This window comes from Plasmodium knowlesi, assembly GCF_000006355.2.
Source record: "Plasmodium knowlesi strain H genome assembly, chromosome: 1".
Lineage (NCBI taxonomy): Eukaryota > Apicomplexa > Aconoidasida > Haemosporida > Plasmodiidae > Plasmodium > Plasmodium knowlesi.
Genome location: NC_011902.2, coordinates 37533 through 52189, shown reverse-complemented (window position 1 = coordinate 52189; position 14657 = coordinate 37533). Strand labels below are relative to the sequence as shown.

Genomic DNA, 14657 nt, shown 5'->3' with positions numbered 1-14657 from the left:
GTTTTCTGCTTGCAATTTTTTAGTGTTGCGTTTTTAGCCGAACAGCTCACAATTTAAGACTCTCCATTTTGCGTCTTGAGGAGAAGACAGACTGCATCTCGCAGAATTGCAAATATACTTTACACATATGTGTAGTCTACGGTAAAGTTGCAAAGGAAGGTACATAGCCGAAAAATTAACAATTAAAATTTTTTGTTTATAAACTCTTCCCCCTTTTTGTGCGAACATTTTTTTTTTTTTTTTTAAATAAACGTCATTTGTGATATTATGAGACTGTCATCACTGAAGCTAATTTTCATCCCGGTCCTATTTGGAACGTTTTGGAAAAAGATAAAATCTCAGGTAAAAAGGGAAACAGCGTGAATTGGGTTTTTGGCAAATGTAGATAGCGAATGCATCTGTATAAATACAATCTATTTCATATTTATTTTTAACCCCTTTTTTTTTGTGCATCATTTTATCAGAAAAACGGAGGAGCTGAACCGTTAAATCAGATGCTGATTGATATGTCCGAAGAGGAGAAGGAAGAAGTGTACGGAGAATTTGTGCAATATGATTTGAACAGGGATGGTGAGTTCATTTGATTGAGCACGTCCAGGGTGCGAGCGCTTATCGGTATATCGTATTCTGGACATGCTCAAGGTGGTGGATATTCTGTTGGATGGTTAAATTGTGACGTGTTAGAGGGCACGAATTTTTATTGTAGGGAGAGGACGAACACATTAGCATAATTATTCTAAATCCACTTTTATCGCTGTCCCTATTTGTTCCGGCACAAAGGGATATTTTCACATGCGAGTAGATACGTTTATTTTGGCATTAAGTGTATATGGAGTACATGTGTGTGTACCCCTTTATGTAACGACTTGTTTTTTTCTTTCTTTTTAAGGTCTAATCGACGCAGAAGAAATTACATCCGTTTTGAAGAATATGAAAAAACCAGACTTTATAAAATTTTTCATCAAAGTAGACTTAAACTCCTCAGGAACGAGTAAGGCGAGGGGTGCTATGTTTTACATATATGGACATGTTTGGCTTTTGCAGAAATGTGCATTGGCTTTATCATATACACATCCTATGTAATAATGCTTTTTTTTTTTTTTTTTTTTACAGTTTCGCTCAATGAATATATGATATTTGTGAATTCAAACTAAAACGTAGGGCAGGTAAAGCAAGGGACTGCTCCTACCAAAACAGCCGATTTTACGCAGCTGTGGAGTTCCTTCCATATCACCTTAACCAGAGCGCAAAGAATTAGCTCATTCAATGGTGTAACACATTCATTTGGAGGATGCCTACAACCCTAGGTGGGTATACTGATGCTTGTATTGGCCATGCTAGCATCTGTGTCGGTGTCCACCGTGGGATTAATTAATTGTTAAATTTTACGAATTCGAAGAATACAACGGAATAAAATAAAACAGAAGATCACACATTTAGGATGATGCCAAATGAATGGGCCCCATAAGCAAGCACGCGTTATATAAAATTTTTTCTTGAGGAAATAATTCGTAAGGTTACAGAATTAGATATTTCTTTCACCATATGGATGAAATATAAAAAGTAAGGCGAAATTTAGAAGGGAGCGATTTAGCAAAATGGAGGAAGGGCTCATTTTTTTCTGTATCACGACCCCGTTCATATTTTGAACTAGAAAATCCCGTAGGAGTGCCCACACGTTTTAGAGGGACATTTATAACACTACGAATAATGTCTAATGTTATAATATTTTACATACCTATGTATTAAGCTTTACGCGTGCTGGCGAACGAAAAGAAGGACGTACATTCCCTTAACGCGTTAAGTTTTACAATATTTTGTGAGACTAAATTTTCTTATGAACAAATGGGAACGGCAAAAAAACGTCCACAAATGGAACACACCAGTGTATGTTTTAATTAGTTTTACTTAAAAAAAAAAAAAATAGAAAAAAAGAAATACACAACAAAGGTTAAGACGTGTGGAGAAGAAAAAAAACTTTTCGATATGACGCAAATTCCACTTTTTTCCGTGTAAAGTACTTGGGCAGGAACAGTTATATGGAGAAAACCGTAACTTCCTTTTTTGTAAATGAAAAATGAAGGATGAAAAAAAAAAAAAATTCCTTTTTTTTGTTGCATATAAAGAAATGTATACTTTTTTTCATTTTATTTTCTAAGGACACAGAAATGTGTTAATTCGTGTGCAAACCTGTTCATTTGTTGTTCAAAAGAGGTTTAATTTTGAAGGCACGCATTGTGCATCCGAATTTTAAATTCATAAAGTCCCCCTGGGTGATGAAAAATTATTTCTCCATCACATTAGCACTACTCAGTAAAAAAAAAAAAAAAAAAAAACATGAACAGGCAAGAACATTTAGGGGAATTTTTTTGTAGAAGTTTTGTTTTACCTCTCTATTTGCATTTCTTTACACAATTCGCAGTAGGAGTGAAAAATAAAATTTCTTCCTTAAGCGTACATCGAATAGATTTATCGTTCTCAACGTCTAACAATAATATTTATGATATATTTGTAAATAGCGTGCGAAGCGAAATGAGTCGCGCATATTACGTAAGAGCATAATTGGAAAAGCCTAAAAAACGGTAAAGCATATGATTTTAACAGTATGCATTAAAAAGAGCAAAATTTTTTTTTTTTTTTTTTTTTTTTTTTTTTTTTTTTAATTGGCGTTAAAAAGAATTTCCATAATTTCCTCTGATCTTGCATAATTAATTTTCTTCCCTTTTTCCGTTATTTTTAATCTTTTTTTGTAAGAGAGAAAAAAAAAATCCGATGAACCGGAATCGAACCGGTGACCAACAGATAACCATTACAACTACAGTCTGCCGCTCTACCAACTGAGCTATCATCGGTATGCCTAGTAAGATTTCTTCACAGATCATAATATAATGCACGAGCCCATTATAAAATATACTGCGTTACCTATAGTGCGTGCCGTTATTCCAGATTTCCTTTTTCCCCTTTTATTATATGCGGGCCCTTACTCCCGCCATATAAGAGTTCATATATAAATGCCCATTTTGCATAAGAATGCATTTGGAGATGGAAGTGTTTTTTCAAGATATGTTTAAAGATGTATTGCCTGTATAACGTTTTTTCTCTTTTTTTTCTTCTTTAAAATGTTTTAAAGGATTTCTAATTGTGCGTATGTACATTTATATAACTGTTTGTATATAAATTGGCATGCGCTGGGCGACCCAAAAAATATATGATCATTTTTGTACCTATTTGCTATTTAGTGCGAGGCGAGAGTTTTGTATATTTTTATGCGATCCGGGTTTTAATCCTTTTTTTTTTTTTTTTTTACGGGGGAGGGGAAAGGAAAAATAGCGTTTCCATTAGTAAGGATGATGGTGCGGAAATAAGGGTAAATACATCTTATGTGCGATTTGACGTATTTCATTAGTTTTTGATGGAGCACTAACTGATTAAGGGCGACTAGCTCAAGTGGTAGAGCGCTCGCTTAGCATGCGAGAGGTACGGGGATCGATACCCCGGTCGTCCATCTTTTATTATAAAAATATTAAAAAGGGAAATTATAGTAAGAAAGTTCATTTTTATATTTATTTATATTTTATTATATATTATATTCTGTATTTTACATTTTAAGTTCAGAGAATTTTTAATATATGTAAGGGAAGCTTTAATTTTGACTGTTTGTCACTTTTACAATGAATAAAGATTGAGACCCTTCTTTTCATTTTTCCTAAGGAGAAAAATATATTCGTAATAAAAGTACAGTTAATTTTTACTCCTTGGTAATTATTTCGTGATAGGAAAAATATATTCTCCTTTCCTCGAATTGGTAGACTTCTGCAAATTTTAAAATGATATGTTCATTATGCATTCCTATATTTTTACGTTTGTTGAAACTACTTTAAACGAGGGAGTGTGAATTAAATCACTGTGTAGTAAAATAAAACGGAAAATTAAAATATGTAAATTTTGCGCAGGAAGATATATTCTCGTTGTGCCTGCCAAATATTCGAAAAAAGGTTGCCAAGCCGTTCCTTCTGCTTCCATCTTTTGGGTAAGAAAAATTCATTACGGATTTGCAATACACGTCCACGCGCACATTATGGAAAATTTATTCACACTATATGCACCTCCTTCTTGTTCCAACTATTGCTTGTGCAATTTTTACCAATACGCAGTCTTTACGAGCGAACTGTTATCATTTGTGAGTAGGAAAGTAGATACCTAGGTATAATTGTCCAAATGAATTTTCCAGTGCTTATTTGAACCATTCCCTCAGTATTTTATTGTATTGTATTTTGTTCTCGTATTTCTTAATTTATATATAAATAGCGGAACTAAATGCCAACGCTTTTATAATTCGTTTCAGAGCTCCATAGCTCATAATTGAAAAAACAAAATAAGCACATTTTAAACTCAACGCACGAAAACATAAAAGACAAACTTAACAATATAAAAAGCTAAAACAAAAAAAAAAAAAGAAGCAACTCTTTGTAAAATGATACAAAAAAAAAAAAAAAAATGTGATAATATATTGAAGCATTGATCTACACCCTGTATGCTTAGCTTCAAACGCATGAAAAATATGTTATTCTATGGTAGCATTTTATAATGGGGCGTCTTGCTCTTGCTCATAGGGAATGTCTTCCTCAAGTGGCTTGTGTGGGTGCTCCTTGTTCCATTCCGAGAGTCCTGGACATGCGGATGCTTCCAATTTTTCATATGCTTCCAACGCCGCTCCTTCAGGAGGTCCAGATTGCCACCATTTAATAGTGAAAGCTTCTCCTTTCCATATGACTATAGATCCATTTTGATAATCAGTGTTAAAGTAATGGGCTGCCATACCGTTGCACGCTTTTTCATAACATATTTTGACCAAGTCCCATTCATATCTGTCAACACCAGGAGCACGGGTTGAGTATGACCTAGTTTTCCATATTGCACCATTGTGTTTGTAATACACGCCTGATTTAGACACAACAAGTCCAGAAATATATTCATCTATACTGTTACAGTCGTCAGGGTTCTGAGTAGTAACTACATCTTTTGGTACTTGTACCTGGGGATTTAAATGTTTCCATACATTCGTGAGGAACGCATCTATATCATATGATCCACTTGGCATCTGTTCTTTCATGAACAAGTGCCATATTCCTACTCCGTCTGCCCGATTGTGCTTATGATTTTCGTCATGAATAGTTTTTGATACTAATTCGACTAATGCTCTGTCATCTGGGCTGAAGCCACCTCGGTTATGTTCCAGTGAAAATCCTAGCAAAACTGTGATGTTATATTTCAATCCGAAATAGAGATGGGATAGATACATGTCTACCATAATACTTGGGTTCGTCGTCTCTAAGTTGTACGTCTGAATAAATACAAGGTCAATTTTGTCCTTTGCTCTGTTAAAAATATTGACAAATGTTCCTGTAGATAACATAGTTGAGGCTTTGTATAACTCATCGTTCTTACCCATTTGTTCAGACAAGTAGTTCGTGTTATATGGAGAGTCATCGTCTTTGCAAAATGTTTCATTCACGGACACGCATGATAATGCTGCGTTGGATGATCCCGATATGGAGATTAATTTCTCCTCTGGAATGCTACTTCTTACTAAGTTGATTAATTTAATATAATATTCTGAATAGTTCAGTTCGTTTAGATTGTTAAAGCTGCCATGTGGTTCCCAGTCAATATCTACACCATCTAAGTCAAAATCTTTCACAAGCTTAACTATTTGTTCCATATAGTCAATATCTTTTGTAATATCTATCATGTACGTCTCTCCTCCTAATGATAGAATTAATATGATGTCTGGGCGAGCTTTCCTTATACGCCTGATTTCGTTTAGCATAACTCCGTAAGTTTCATATTCCAGTCCATGTTTCCTTACTAAAAATTTCTGCTTTCCGTTAAATGGTCTGGATACATCATAAAACATATTTATACGAGCAAACGCGATGTACAGTATTGATACCATTGAGCTAGAATCTGTCATATTTTTGGCCCTATCTCCTTGACTATTCCATGAACCATAATATCCTGCAACTATTCCTTGTTTTCTTCTTTTATATTCCTCTAAAATTTCTCTTGGAGGTTTTCGATCATGGCTACCACTTCCTGAACCGCTGCCGCTTCCTGAACCGCTGCCGCTTCCTGAACCGCTGCCACTTCCTGAACCGCTGCCACTTCCTGAACCGCTGCCACTTCCTGTTCCGCTGCCACTTCCTGTTCCGCTGCCACTTCCTGTTCCGCTGCCACTTCCTGTTCCGCTTCCACTTCCTGTTCCGCTTCCACTTCCTGAACCGCTGCCACTTCCTGAACCGCTGCCACTTCCGGAACCGCTGCCACTTCCGGAACCGCTTCCGCTTCCGCTTCCACTTCCTGAACCGCTGCCACTTCCGGAACCGCTGCCACTTCCGGAACCGCTGCCACTTCCGGAACCGCTTCCGCTTCCGCTTCCACCCTCAATGTTATTACTTCCTGTGCATGTACATTCGCAAATGACTTTTTTCGAATCGTCGGTGTATAAGCCAGAAATGAATGATTGGTTGTGCGCTTTGGTCAGTTGTAGTTTACTTACGCCATCCATGATCATATTTAGTTCATGATTATCTCCTCTGGTATTTCTGCCCTTAAGACTTACGGAATGTGTGCAATAAAGCACAGAAGCAAAAATTAAGAAGAGAGACTTGAAGGTATTCATTTTGGGGAAGAATAAAAAATTATAGAAAATGCTAATGGAAAAACTGAAAAGGGTAGACAAGTTAACAAAAAAACTAAAAAAATGAAGATACGAAAAACAAGAAAAAATAATGAAGTTGAAAATATGGAAAAGACAAAAATGTGAAAATAAAATGCTAGAAAAGGGGAAACACACATATGGATAAAAAAACAGAATGACGAACTCAGAATAAAAAACAAGAAACATAAAGTAAAAAGAATTAAGACAAAATAAGAAAATAAATAAATAAAAAATAAATAAATGACAATTAAATTAAATATAATTTAAATTAAATTATAATTAAATTTTAATTAAATTAAATGAGAAATATGAAAACAATTGTTAAACATTTTTTCATTCATCTAGCTACAACAACAACAAAAAAAAACTTTTTTACAACTGAAAAAAGTTACATTAAAAAAAAAAAAAAAAGCTATATGTACATGACTATTCAGGGAAAAGAGGCCAAAGAATGTAAAATATTCATAGTGATTTTTCAGCTAGCTAAAACATTCCGACAAAAAAAGAATGAAAAAAGCTATATGCATATGGCTATGAATGGAAAAGGGGGGAAAAAAAAAACAAAAAAAAAACATATAACTTCCATCTATAGCTATCAACCCAGAAGACAATGTCACAATTCAAGCAATTCTCGTTAACTCTAAACTAGCTAAAGAGTATGGAAAAAGAAAAAAAAAAAAAAAAAAAAATAGCTGTTGCATATAGGTACATGATGAAAAAAGGAGCTAGACGCTAGTCTTATATATATATATATATATATATATATAAGACAGATAGCGGACTACTCAGATTGGACATAGTTATATAATAAATCAATTTATTTATTCTTTATAAAAATATCTGAATGGACATTATGAATATATGGAAAATGGATCTACATAAATGCAAAATAAGTGAATTATATATACGGCGTGGCGCACAATTATTGCAAGTGTAAACGTGTATTTGTAATGTGCCGCAGGATGGTGAGTATCATTAACTTTTACACGCAGAGGGGTATGCATTAATTCTTTCAAATATACGAAATATGGATGAACGGATTTATTCACATTTTTTCTTATAATAATGTTGTTAAATCAGTTTGATCCTTTTTTAATAAAGTATGTTATTCCATAATTTAGCGCATCCGAAAAGGCGGACACATCTGACTCATGGGTACATAATCATGTGCAAAAAAAAATAGTACATATTGCGGATGCCGCAGAAAAACCTGTTCCTGAAAAAAGAGGGGAAATTACATTCACAAAAAAAAAAAAAAGTCAAATTGTATAGGACAACCCAGTAACGAAAATTCATTATTATAATGATACAAGTGTTATTTAATATGTCTGTATTAATATTTAAGCAAGTCTTCTTATCTAAAAATTAATCAGCATTTTATTTCCGCTTTAACAGAGTAGCAGCAACACCAGGCACATTCGCATATTGTCCCATTTGTCCTTCATTTTAATTTTGATCGAACACAAATACCAACCGAATACACGTCGTTCATACGGATGAATACATGTTGTCTAATGGTGATTAACAACAACGAAAAAAAAAAAAAACTTCCCATAGGATTTCCGTAAGAGTATGCCATACTCTGTGTGAATTGGTGCATTATAATATGTACGTGCTACTGTCACTATAAAGCAAAGTATTAAGGTGCCATAAAAAATATCCTACGTCTTTTTTAACCCTATTATAGAATAATTGACAGCAGGGGAAATTGGAAAAATGGCATGAAATGTACTGGTCATATAATTCTACCTCGCTTTCCTAAACATCGCGTGCGCCTCCATAAAATAAATACAGGCATAATAAAAGAAGAAAGAACAGCCTTATAGTGTGTTGTGCGCCTCCATTGTTCAACAACATTGGGTGGAAAGAAATTGGCGCTCTCATGAGCTTCATTTATTCGCATACCTACCGTTTGTAACTCAACCGAAATGTCTATCAAATCGTAGTGGGGTTGAGAGAAATGAAAATTGTGAATTTGTAGTAACTGAAAAGATATTTATATGGGTTTATAGGAGAAAAGAAGGATAAAGTAATTATAGTTCTTAGCAAACCAAAACAAATTTTTTGGAAGCAAGAAAAAAGGAGAAAATTTTTTTAAGGAGAATGAGAGAAAAAAGAAAAACACAAGTTATTATTGAAAATAATAATAATAGTAATAATAGTAAACGGTTGAATTATTCCACCCTCTTTTTCACCATTAAAATAAGGTGGGTATTTACAACCTTCTCAGAGTGACCCTATTATTGGGATCGTCCTGACTCGGGATGTAATGCTCAATGAAAGGAACTATTAGGTTTAGGATTCCCGTTTTTTTCCCATTCTCTATTAACTGCGCTAATGAACTTTTATTAGTTGCAAAAAAAAGGGCGGAAAAGGCACCGTAACAAAAGATAATGCCGAGTATAATATATGCAGTATAATGAAGAACTTCCCAAGTTAAAATCATGTACCCCCCAATCCTAAATATCGGCGGAGCAGGATATAGAGCACCCGTGTTCACGGGAGCATAATTGTATAATGGCAAAGTGGAAATATAATGTGAATATATGAGAAGTTCGGAATTTCATAATTGGGGTACGAATTTATTTTTGTGCCGTTTTTTTTTTTTTTTTTAGCATGGTTAGCACTGAGAAGCCGAAAAATCTTTCTGTCTAAGTAATATGAACAATTCCATTATAACGTGGTCAACTTTTTTCCTATTACAGATTAAATTTATTCTTACGTTCTTTTTTTTTCTTTTTTTTTTCTTTTTTGACACATTATATAACATAATTCCTTAGTTCTAGGGAAAACAAATGAAAGGGTTACCTTTTAAGAACATGTAAAATCGGGCGAAGATTTTTTCTTGGTTCCTATGCCACACAAAAATAATTAAAAAAAAAAAATCATTCATGATATGATGCAGGGGTAAAAAGAAGTAAATGGAAAACAAAAGAGCCAATTGATAATTTTAATTATATGTAAAAATAAGAAATTAAATAAAAATATAGTAAGCAAAAAATTCAAATAAAAAAATAGTAGAAAAAAAAAAAAATAAATAAAACATTAAAAAAAAAATTAAATAAAAAAATAGTAAAAAAGAACACAAAGAATCTGCAGAATTCTTTTAATGCTTAGTTCTTTCTTCCGAAATTATGAGTTAATCATCTAATAAAATGTCAGATTGAAAGAAAAATAAATTCGAATACTTACTAACGCATTAACGAGAATTAACGTTTAGGAAAAGGGAACTACTGACATTCTCTCAGCATTAATTATAGTATTTAAAGCTGTATGTAAGCGGAAGAGTGAACAATATGGTCTGCTCGGGCACAGAAGTACGAGTAAGTCATTTTCATTTACCTATTGCTTCTCTGTGCATGCCTATATTTTGTTATTATTTGGTTTATGCGCATTGTTCTTCCTTCATCATTCCGCTGAAATTCCACGTGAGCACCTCCTCCCCCGCATCCACTGTATTTCCTTCTTTGGTGTTCCCACATATAGTACATATGCTTTGATCCCATGTCCGTGTGGTTTTTCACGCAAACAAAGTGTTTTCCTTATTAACTCATATATTCCTCCTTTTTTTTTTTTTTTTTCTTTTTTTTTTTTCTTTTTTTTTTTTCTTTTTGGACTATTCAGGATTACAAAGATGATGCAGTTATGAAAAGAAATTCAAGAATTTAGACCATTCATTTTGAACATCAAAGTATTACTCATTCAATATGCAAGTACAACAATCTGCCCTTGTAAGGACGCGTTTATTAAGAGCAGTGGGGAATGGTCTAAATATTTGTGCGCACGTATCCCGCGATATATGCCCCATAGATTACAGCGAAATACTGAAATATGGAATTTTAGTTTTAAGTATTTTCTTCGCATTAGGATATTATATGGAGAAAAAGGTAATGCAAATCATATTTGAATGGGAATACTATGCGCATGTCTTCACGTCGTCCGTGCCTCCATTTAAGTGGCCTGTTGAATGGACAAGATGTTTTGTTCCATTTGTTCGTCCATGTATGGATATATTAGTACTATTATTATCATTCTGGACGCGTGATGCTTATATGTACCCCCTCCACACACACACCACCTCTTCCTTTTTTTTTTTTTTTTTTCTTTATTCCTCTATTTCAGAGATGTATGTACAAAATTAAACATTGTGGTTATGTGATAACGTCCCAAAAATGATATAGGAAACGGGAAAATGAGTTCGATACAAATGAACAGTGAGAAGATTACTCCCAAGGGAGTTTGGCATGTACAAGACGTGGGGCACTAACTCCTTTAACGGCAAGGTCAAATTACTATTTTTCTTTCTTCTTCTTTTTTTTTTTTTTTTTTTTTAAATATATAAATTATTCACTGTATGTTTTGCATGTATTCTCCTTTTTTTTTTCTTTCATTTTATTACTTTTCTTTTCCTTTCCCTTGCTCATTTGTTTCCTTTTTCTTTTCCTTTTCCTTGCTCATTTGTTTCCTTTTTCTTTTCCTTTTCCTTGCCCATTTGTTTCATATGAATCCGAATAATATGTGATGCTCCCCCTTTATTAGATAATATTCGAAGTTCTGTGCGTTACGTTTCTACTATTTATGTACAGAATTTTTTTTTTTTTTGTGTTCACCAATATTCGTACAAAATTCGCCGTACAGTAAGTCCCCCCTCCGCCCCCCCCTTTTTTTTTTTTTTTTCTTTTTTTTTTCTTTTTTTTCCCCCTTGTGGAACCTGTAACATATATATATATAGATAGAGGGGGAATTCCTATTGTTCTGGAGATGAGTACATATATTATATCCTTTTCAATTTGTCTTTTTCTTTCCTCCTAAGACCACACTTTTCTTTCTTCTATTATTTTTTCTTCTCTTCTCTTTTTTTTTTTTTTTTTTTTTTCGGTGTGACACTGTAAAAAGTACACATAGAACTTGTTTGTTTGTTATATTACGCTATTTTCTTATGATGTTTTAATTTTGATTTATTGATTCTCACATTTTTCTGTTACACTTGTGCCAAAAAAAAAAAAAAAAAAATGTGTTACGCATAATAGTTTTATGCGTCTTTATTTGATGTCTATTTGTAATAACAACAATTCTCTTTTTTCGAAAACGCAAATTCTTATATAAAAAAAATGGAAAAATAAAATAGCAGCAAAAGAAAAAGCCAATAAGCTGGGAAAATGGAAGAATCCATATGCCGTTCTTTATGAGAAATTAGAGGAAGGAGTGATTTAACTTTATTTTACTGAATTCTTTTTTTTCATTATTCATAGGAAGATATTTTTAGGAATGTGCAAAGATTTATACGTATGGTGTACTCCTATGCTTTTCGCTTTTCCAGGTTCATACTAAAGCAACGTATGTTTAAATTATTTTGAACGGTTAATGAATAGAATTTCTTTTTTTTTTTTTTGTCTTCGCATACGTTAGTATATATGTAGCATGATGTAATTTCGTGGGTGCACGAGTTTACTCCTTTGCTGCACAAAACAATGGAGAAATCATGCTGTGCTGGGCAATTTACACTTTACGTTAGTATTGTCGCACACGTACGTGGACTTATGAGAACTGGTGATGGATTCATATGAAAGAAAAAAGAAAAAAAAATTTTTTTTTTTTCAGTTTGTCATATAATTGTACGCATGAATTCGTTCGGGTGCTTTACAGGAGGGGCCTACCATTGACAACGGTGAGTACTTATCCTGCTGCATAACTTTTACTCATTTTTAAAAAGAAAACGCCCAAGAAGTTTTATATAGTAGGAAGTATTACATTATATATGTGGTTTCAGTTTAGACGGCAGGTATAAAGTGTACTGTATGCAAGAAACATAAGAAAAGCACGTACCGTTGTACCAGTTAGCTCACTAGTCCAAAAAAGTAAGACACACTAAAGTGCTGCAACTACAAATTATAAAGCATTTATGATGCATTTTAAGGAGGATACGATGAGGGGGGAAAGGAACACATGCGCTCATTCGTATATAACATATATTTATATGTACATAAATACAACGCTGCTCTTGCTTACACCGTTCAGTAATGTTAATTTGGTAAAACGTTAGAAACAAACGTAGGAGGGAAGAGAAACTATAGCGGCGTGCACATTTTTATTTAGTTTATTCTATGTGACGCAATGTTTACGGTAGGACGATGCAATATTTCCTATTCTATTCGTGTTAGCACTTCTTATTGCACATACTCACATACTTGACGTATATAGTGTTTGCACAAATAAGTGAGATAAAAGCTAACCATCATTTAAACCACTTTGTCATATGAAAAAAAAAAAAAAAAAAAAAAAAAAAAATTCATTTAGATAAGTAAGGAGCTGTGAGAAATGACGTCCGCTATTCATTGTCTTGCGGTAAGATTCAGCTGTTAACGCTGATTCCTAAAGGATTGTGACAGTATAAAAAGAACTGCTGTTTAGTTTTTAACACCTCAGAAAAAAACCTTTTTATAGAACAGGAAATTTGAAAATACACAAATAAAAGATTTAATTCAAGGGAAAGTATATGCACAAAACATTCACGTTTGATAATAGTGCGAACAGAAAAATATGTGAAACTTTTTATTACGTGCACCCAAATGTACTTCAGAACAGAACACTGTTTAAATGTTGTAGAATTTTTGAGCAGCTCCATAGCCTAATATGTATCAGTCAATGATTTTACTACCAGAAGGAACAAGAATGAACGGGGAAGGCCCACTGGACCAGGTGTTCTGTTTCGTTCCTCCCGTTACCATAGAAAGGTGGTAGCGCATATACCCATTTCGCTCTATGGAAAAGGGACTTAAAGGGAAATTGGCGGAGTTGTAAGAATGGGACAAATAAAGACACTGTGAGTGTCCAGTGGCATGTCAGGGAGAGAGCCAAAGACAGTTCAGTGAATCATATGAATAAAATAGGCCATATAAAAATAACAATCAGAATAATAAAGATGACAACAATTAGGTATGAGAGCTAAATAAGCAGAATAAACAAAAGGGGGAAAAAGTAAACTCCCCATTGGGGCCTAATTTATAAAGCCCCTTAAAAGGCACGCTTTTGCATAGTACAGAAATAATAATTATATGTGAACTCATTTATCACAAAAAAAATATTACAGCTTTATACGAAATGTCGTAAACGATTAATGCCATCCTATTTACTATTTCTTTCCCTTATATAAATGTGGATATTTTGCTTTCATCCCTTTCTTAGCACGAACAAATCCGCTTCGATATAGACTTTTACTAAAACGTAAGAAAATTATGAAATATATATATATATATTTCTGCACTACAACGGCATACATAAATGTACTTTTGTTACAATATTTAAATTTTAAAAAAAGGGGAACTATTCTACTTACTTATCCCCCGACGTAGCCCCAGAAGGAATAAACAAACGAATGTTGTGAAGAATGCTAAGATAATGGGCGTAGACTTCCGATTTGTAAAAAAAAAGTATATATGCCCATATAATTATATATATTATATAGCAACCCCCGCCTATAGATATAGTTACTATAGCATATAAAAATACGTATAGCTATTTATTATTAATAATTCCAGCCCTTCCTATGCAACCACAGTTTTCACATATTAACTTAGTAGGTGATTTATAGGGTATTTTCCACATATTAAATTATTTATAGTATTAAATTATTCCACGCCTTACAATAAAAATCTAGGATTAAGGAAAGCATAAAGAGGAGACAAGGAACGAGGCTGTGATGCTTTCTTTCGTGGGTGCTCCAGAAAAAAATGCGGTCAAATTAGTAAAGACGTAAAATGCATATTAAGCTTTAATAAGAAAAATATATATTACAAATGTCTTTTCATCTCCTTTCAAAGGTTATAAATAGGTCAAGGGGCAAAGCAAAGAAGCCTGCTTCTTTAGGTATGTTATTTATACACAAGTTATGCATGCTACTGTAAGCACAGACATATAGTGGAAAATTCTCCTAGTA

The 14657-nt window shown here is 33.4% G+C and overlaps 2 protein-coding genes and 2 non-coding genes across 4 annotated transcripts; 2 read left to right on the top strand and 2 right to left on the bottom strand.

The window, feature by feature from the left end:
• Window positions 1-267: 267 nt before the first annotated feature.
• Window positions 268-1154, top strand: PKNH_0101100 (centrin, putative; the record flags this gene model as incomplete). The annotated part of the gene is made up of 4 exons (XM_002257470.1): window positions 268-342; window positions 465-570; window positions 890-991; window positions 1114-1154. 4 exons carry the CDS (start codon window positions 268-270, stop codon window positions 1152-1154), a joined length of 324 nt encoding a protein of 107 aa, XP_002257506.1.
• A 1614-nt stretch (window positions 1155-2768) lies between these two features.
• PKNH_0101000 lies at window positions 2769-2852 on the bottom strand. The gene has a single exon. It is a non-coding gene; the product is annotated as a tRNA-Tyr (tRNA).
• Window positions 2853-3432: 580 nt separating this feature from the next.
• On the top strand, window positions 3433-3505 carry PKNH_0100900. Its single transcript has one exon. It is a non-coding gene; the product is annotated as a tRNA-Ala (tRNA).
• A 1077-nt stretch (window positions 3506-4582) lies between these two features.
• PKNH_0100800 (chitinase, putative) lies at window positions 4583-6682 on the bottom strand (the record flags this gene model as incomplete). The annotated part of the gene is made up of 1 exon (XM_002257469.1): window positions 4583-6682. The coding sequence occupies one exon, from the start codon at window positions 6680-6682 to the stop codon at window positions 4583-4585; it is 2100 nt and encodes a 699-aa protein (XP_002257505.1).
• Window positions 6683-14657: the final 7975 nt, after the last annotated feature.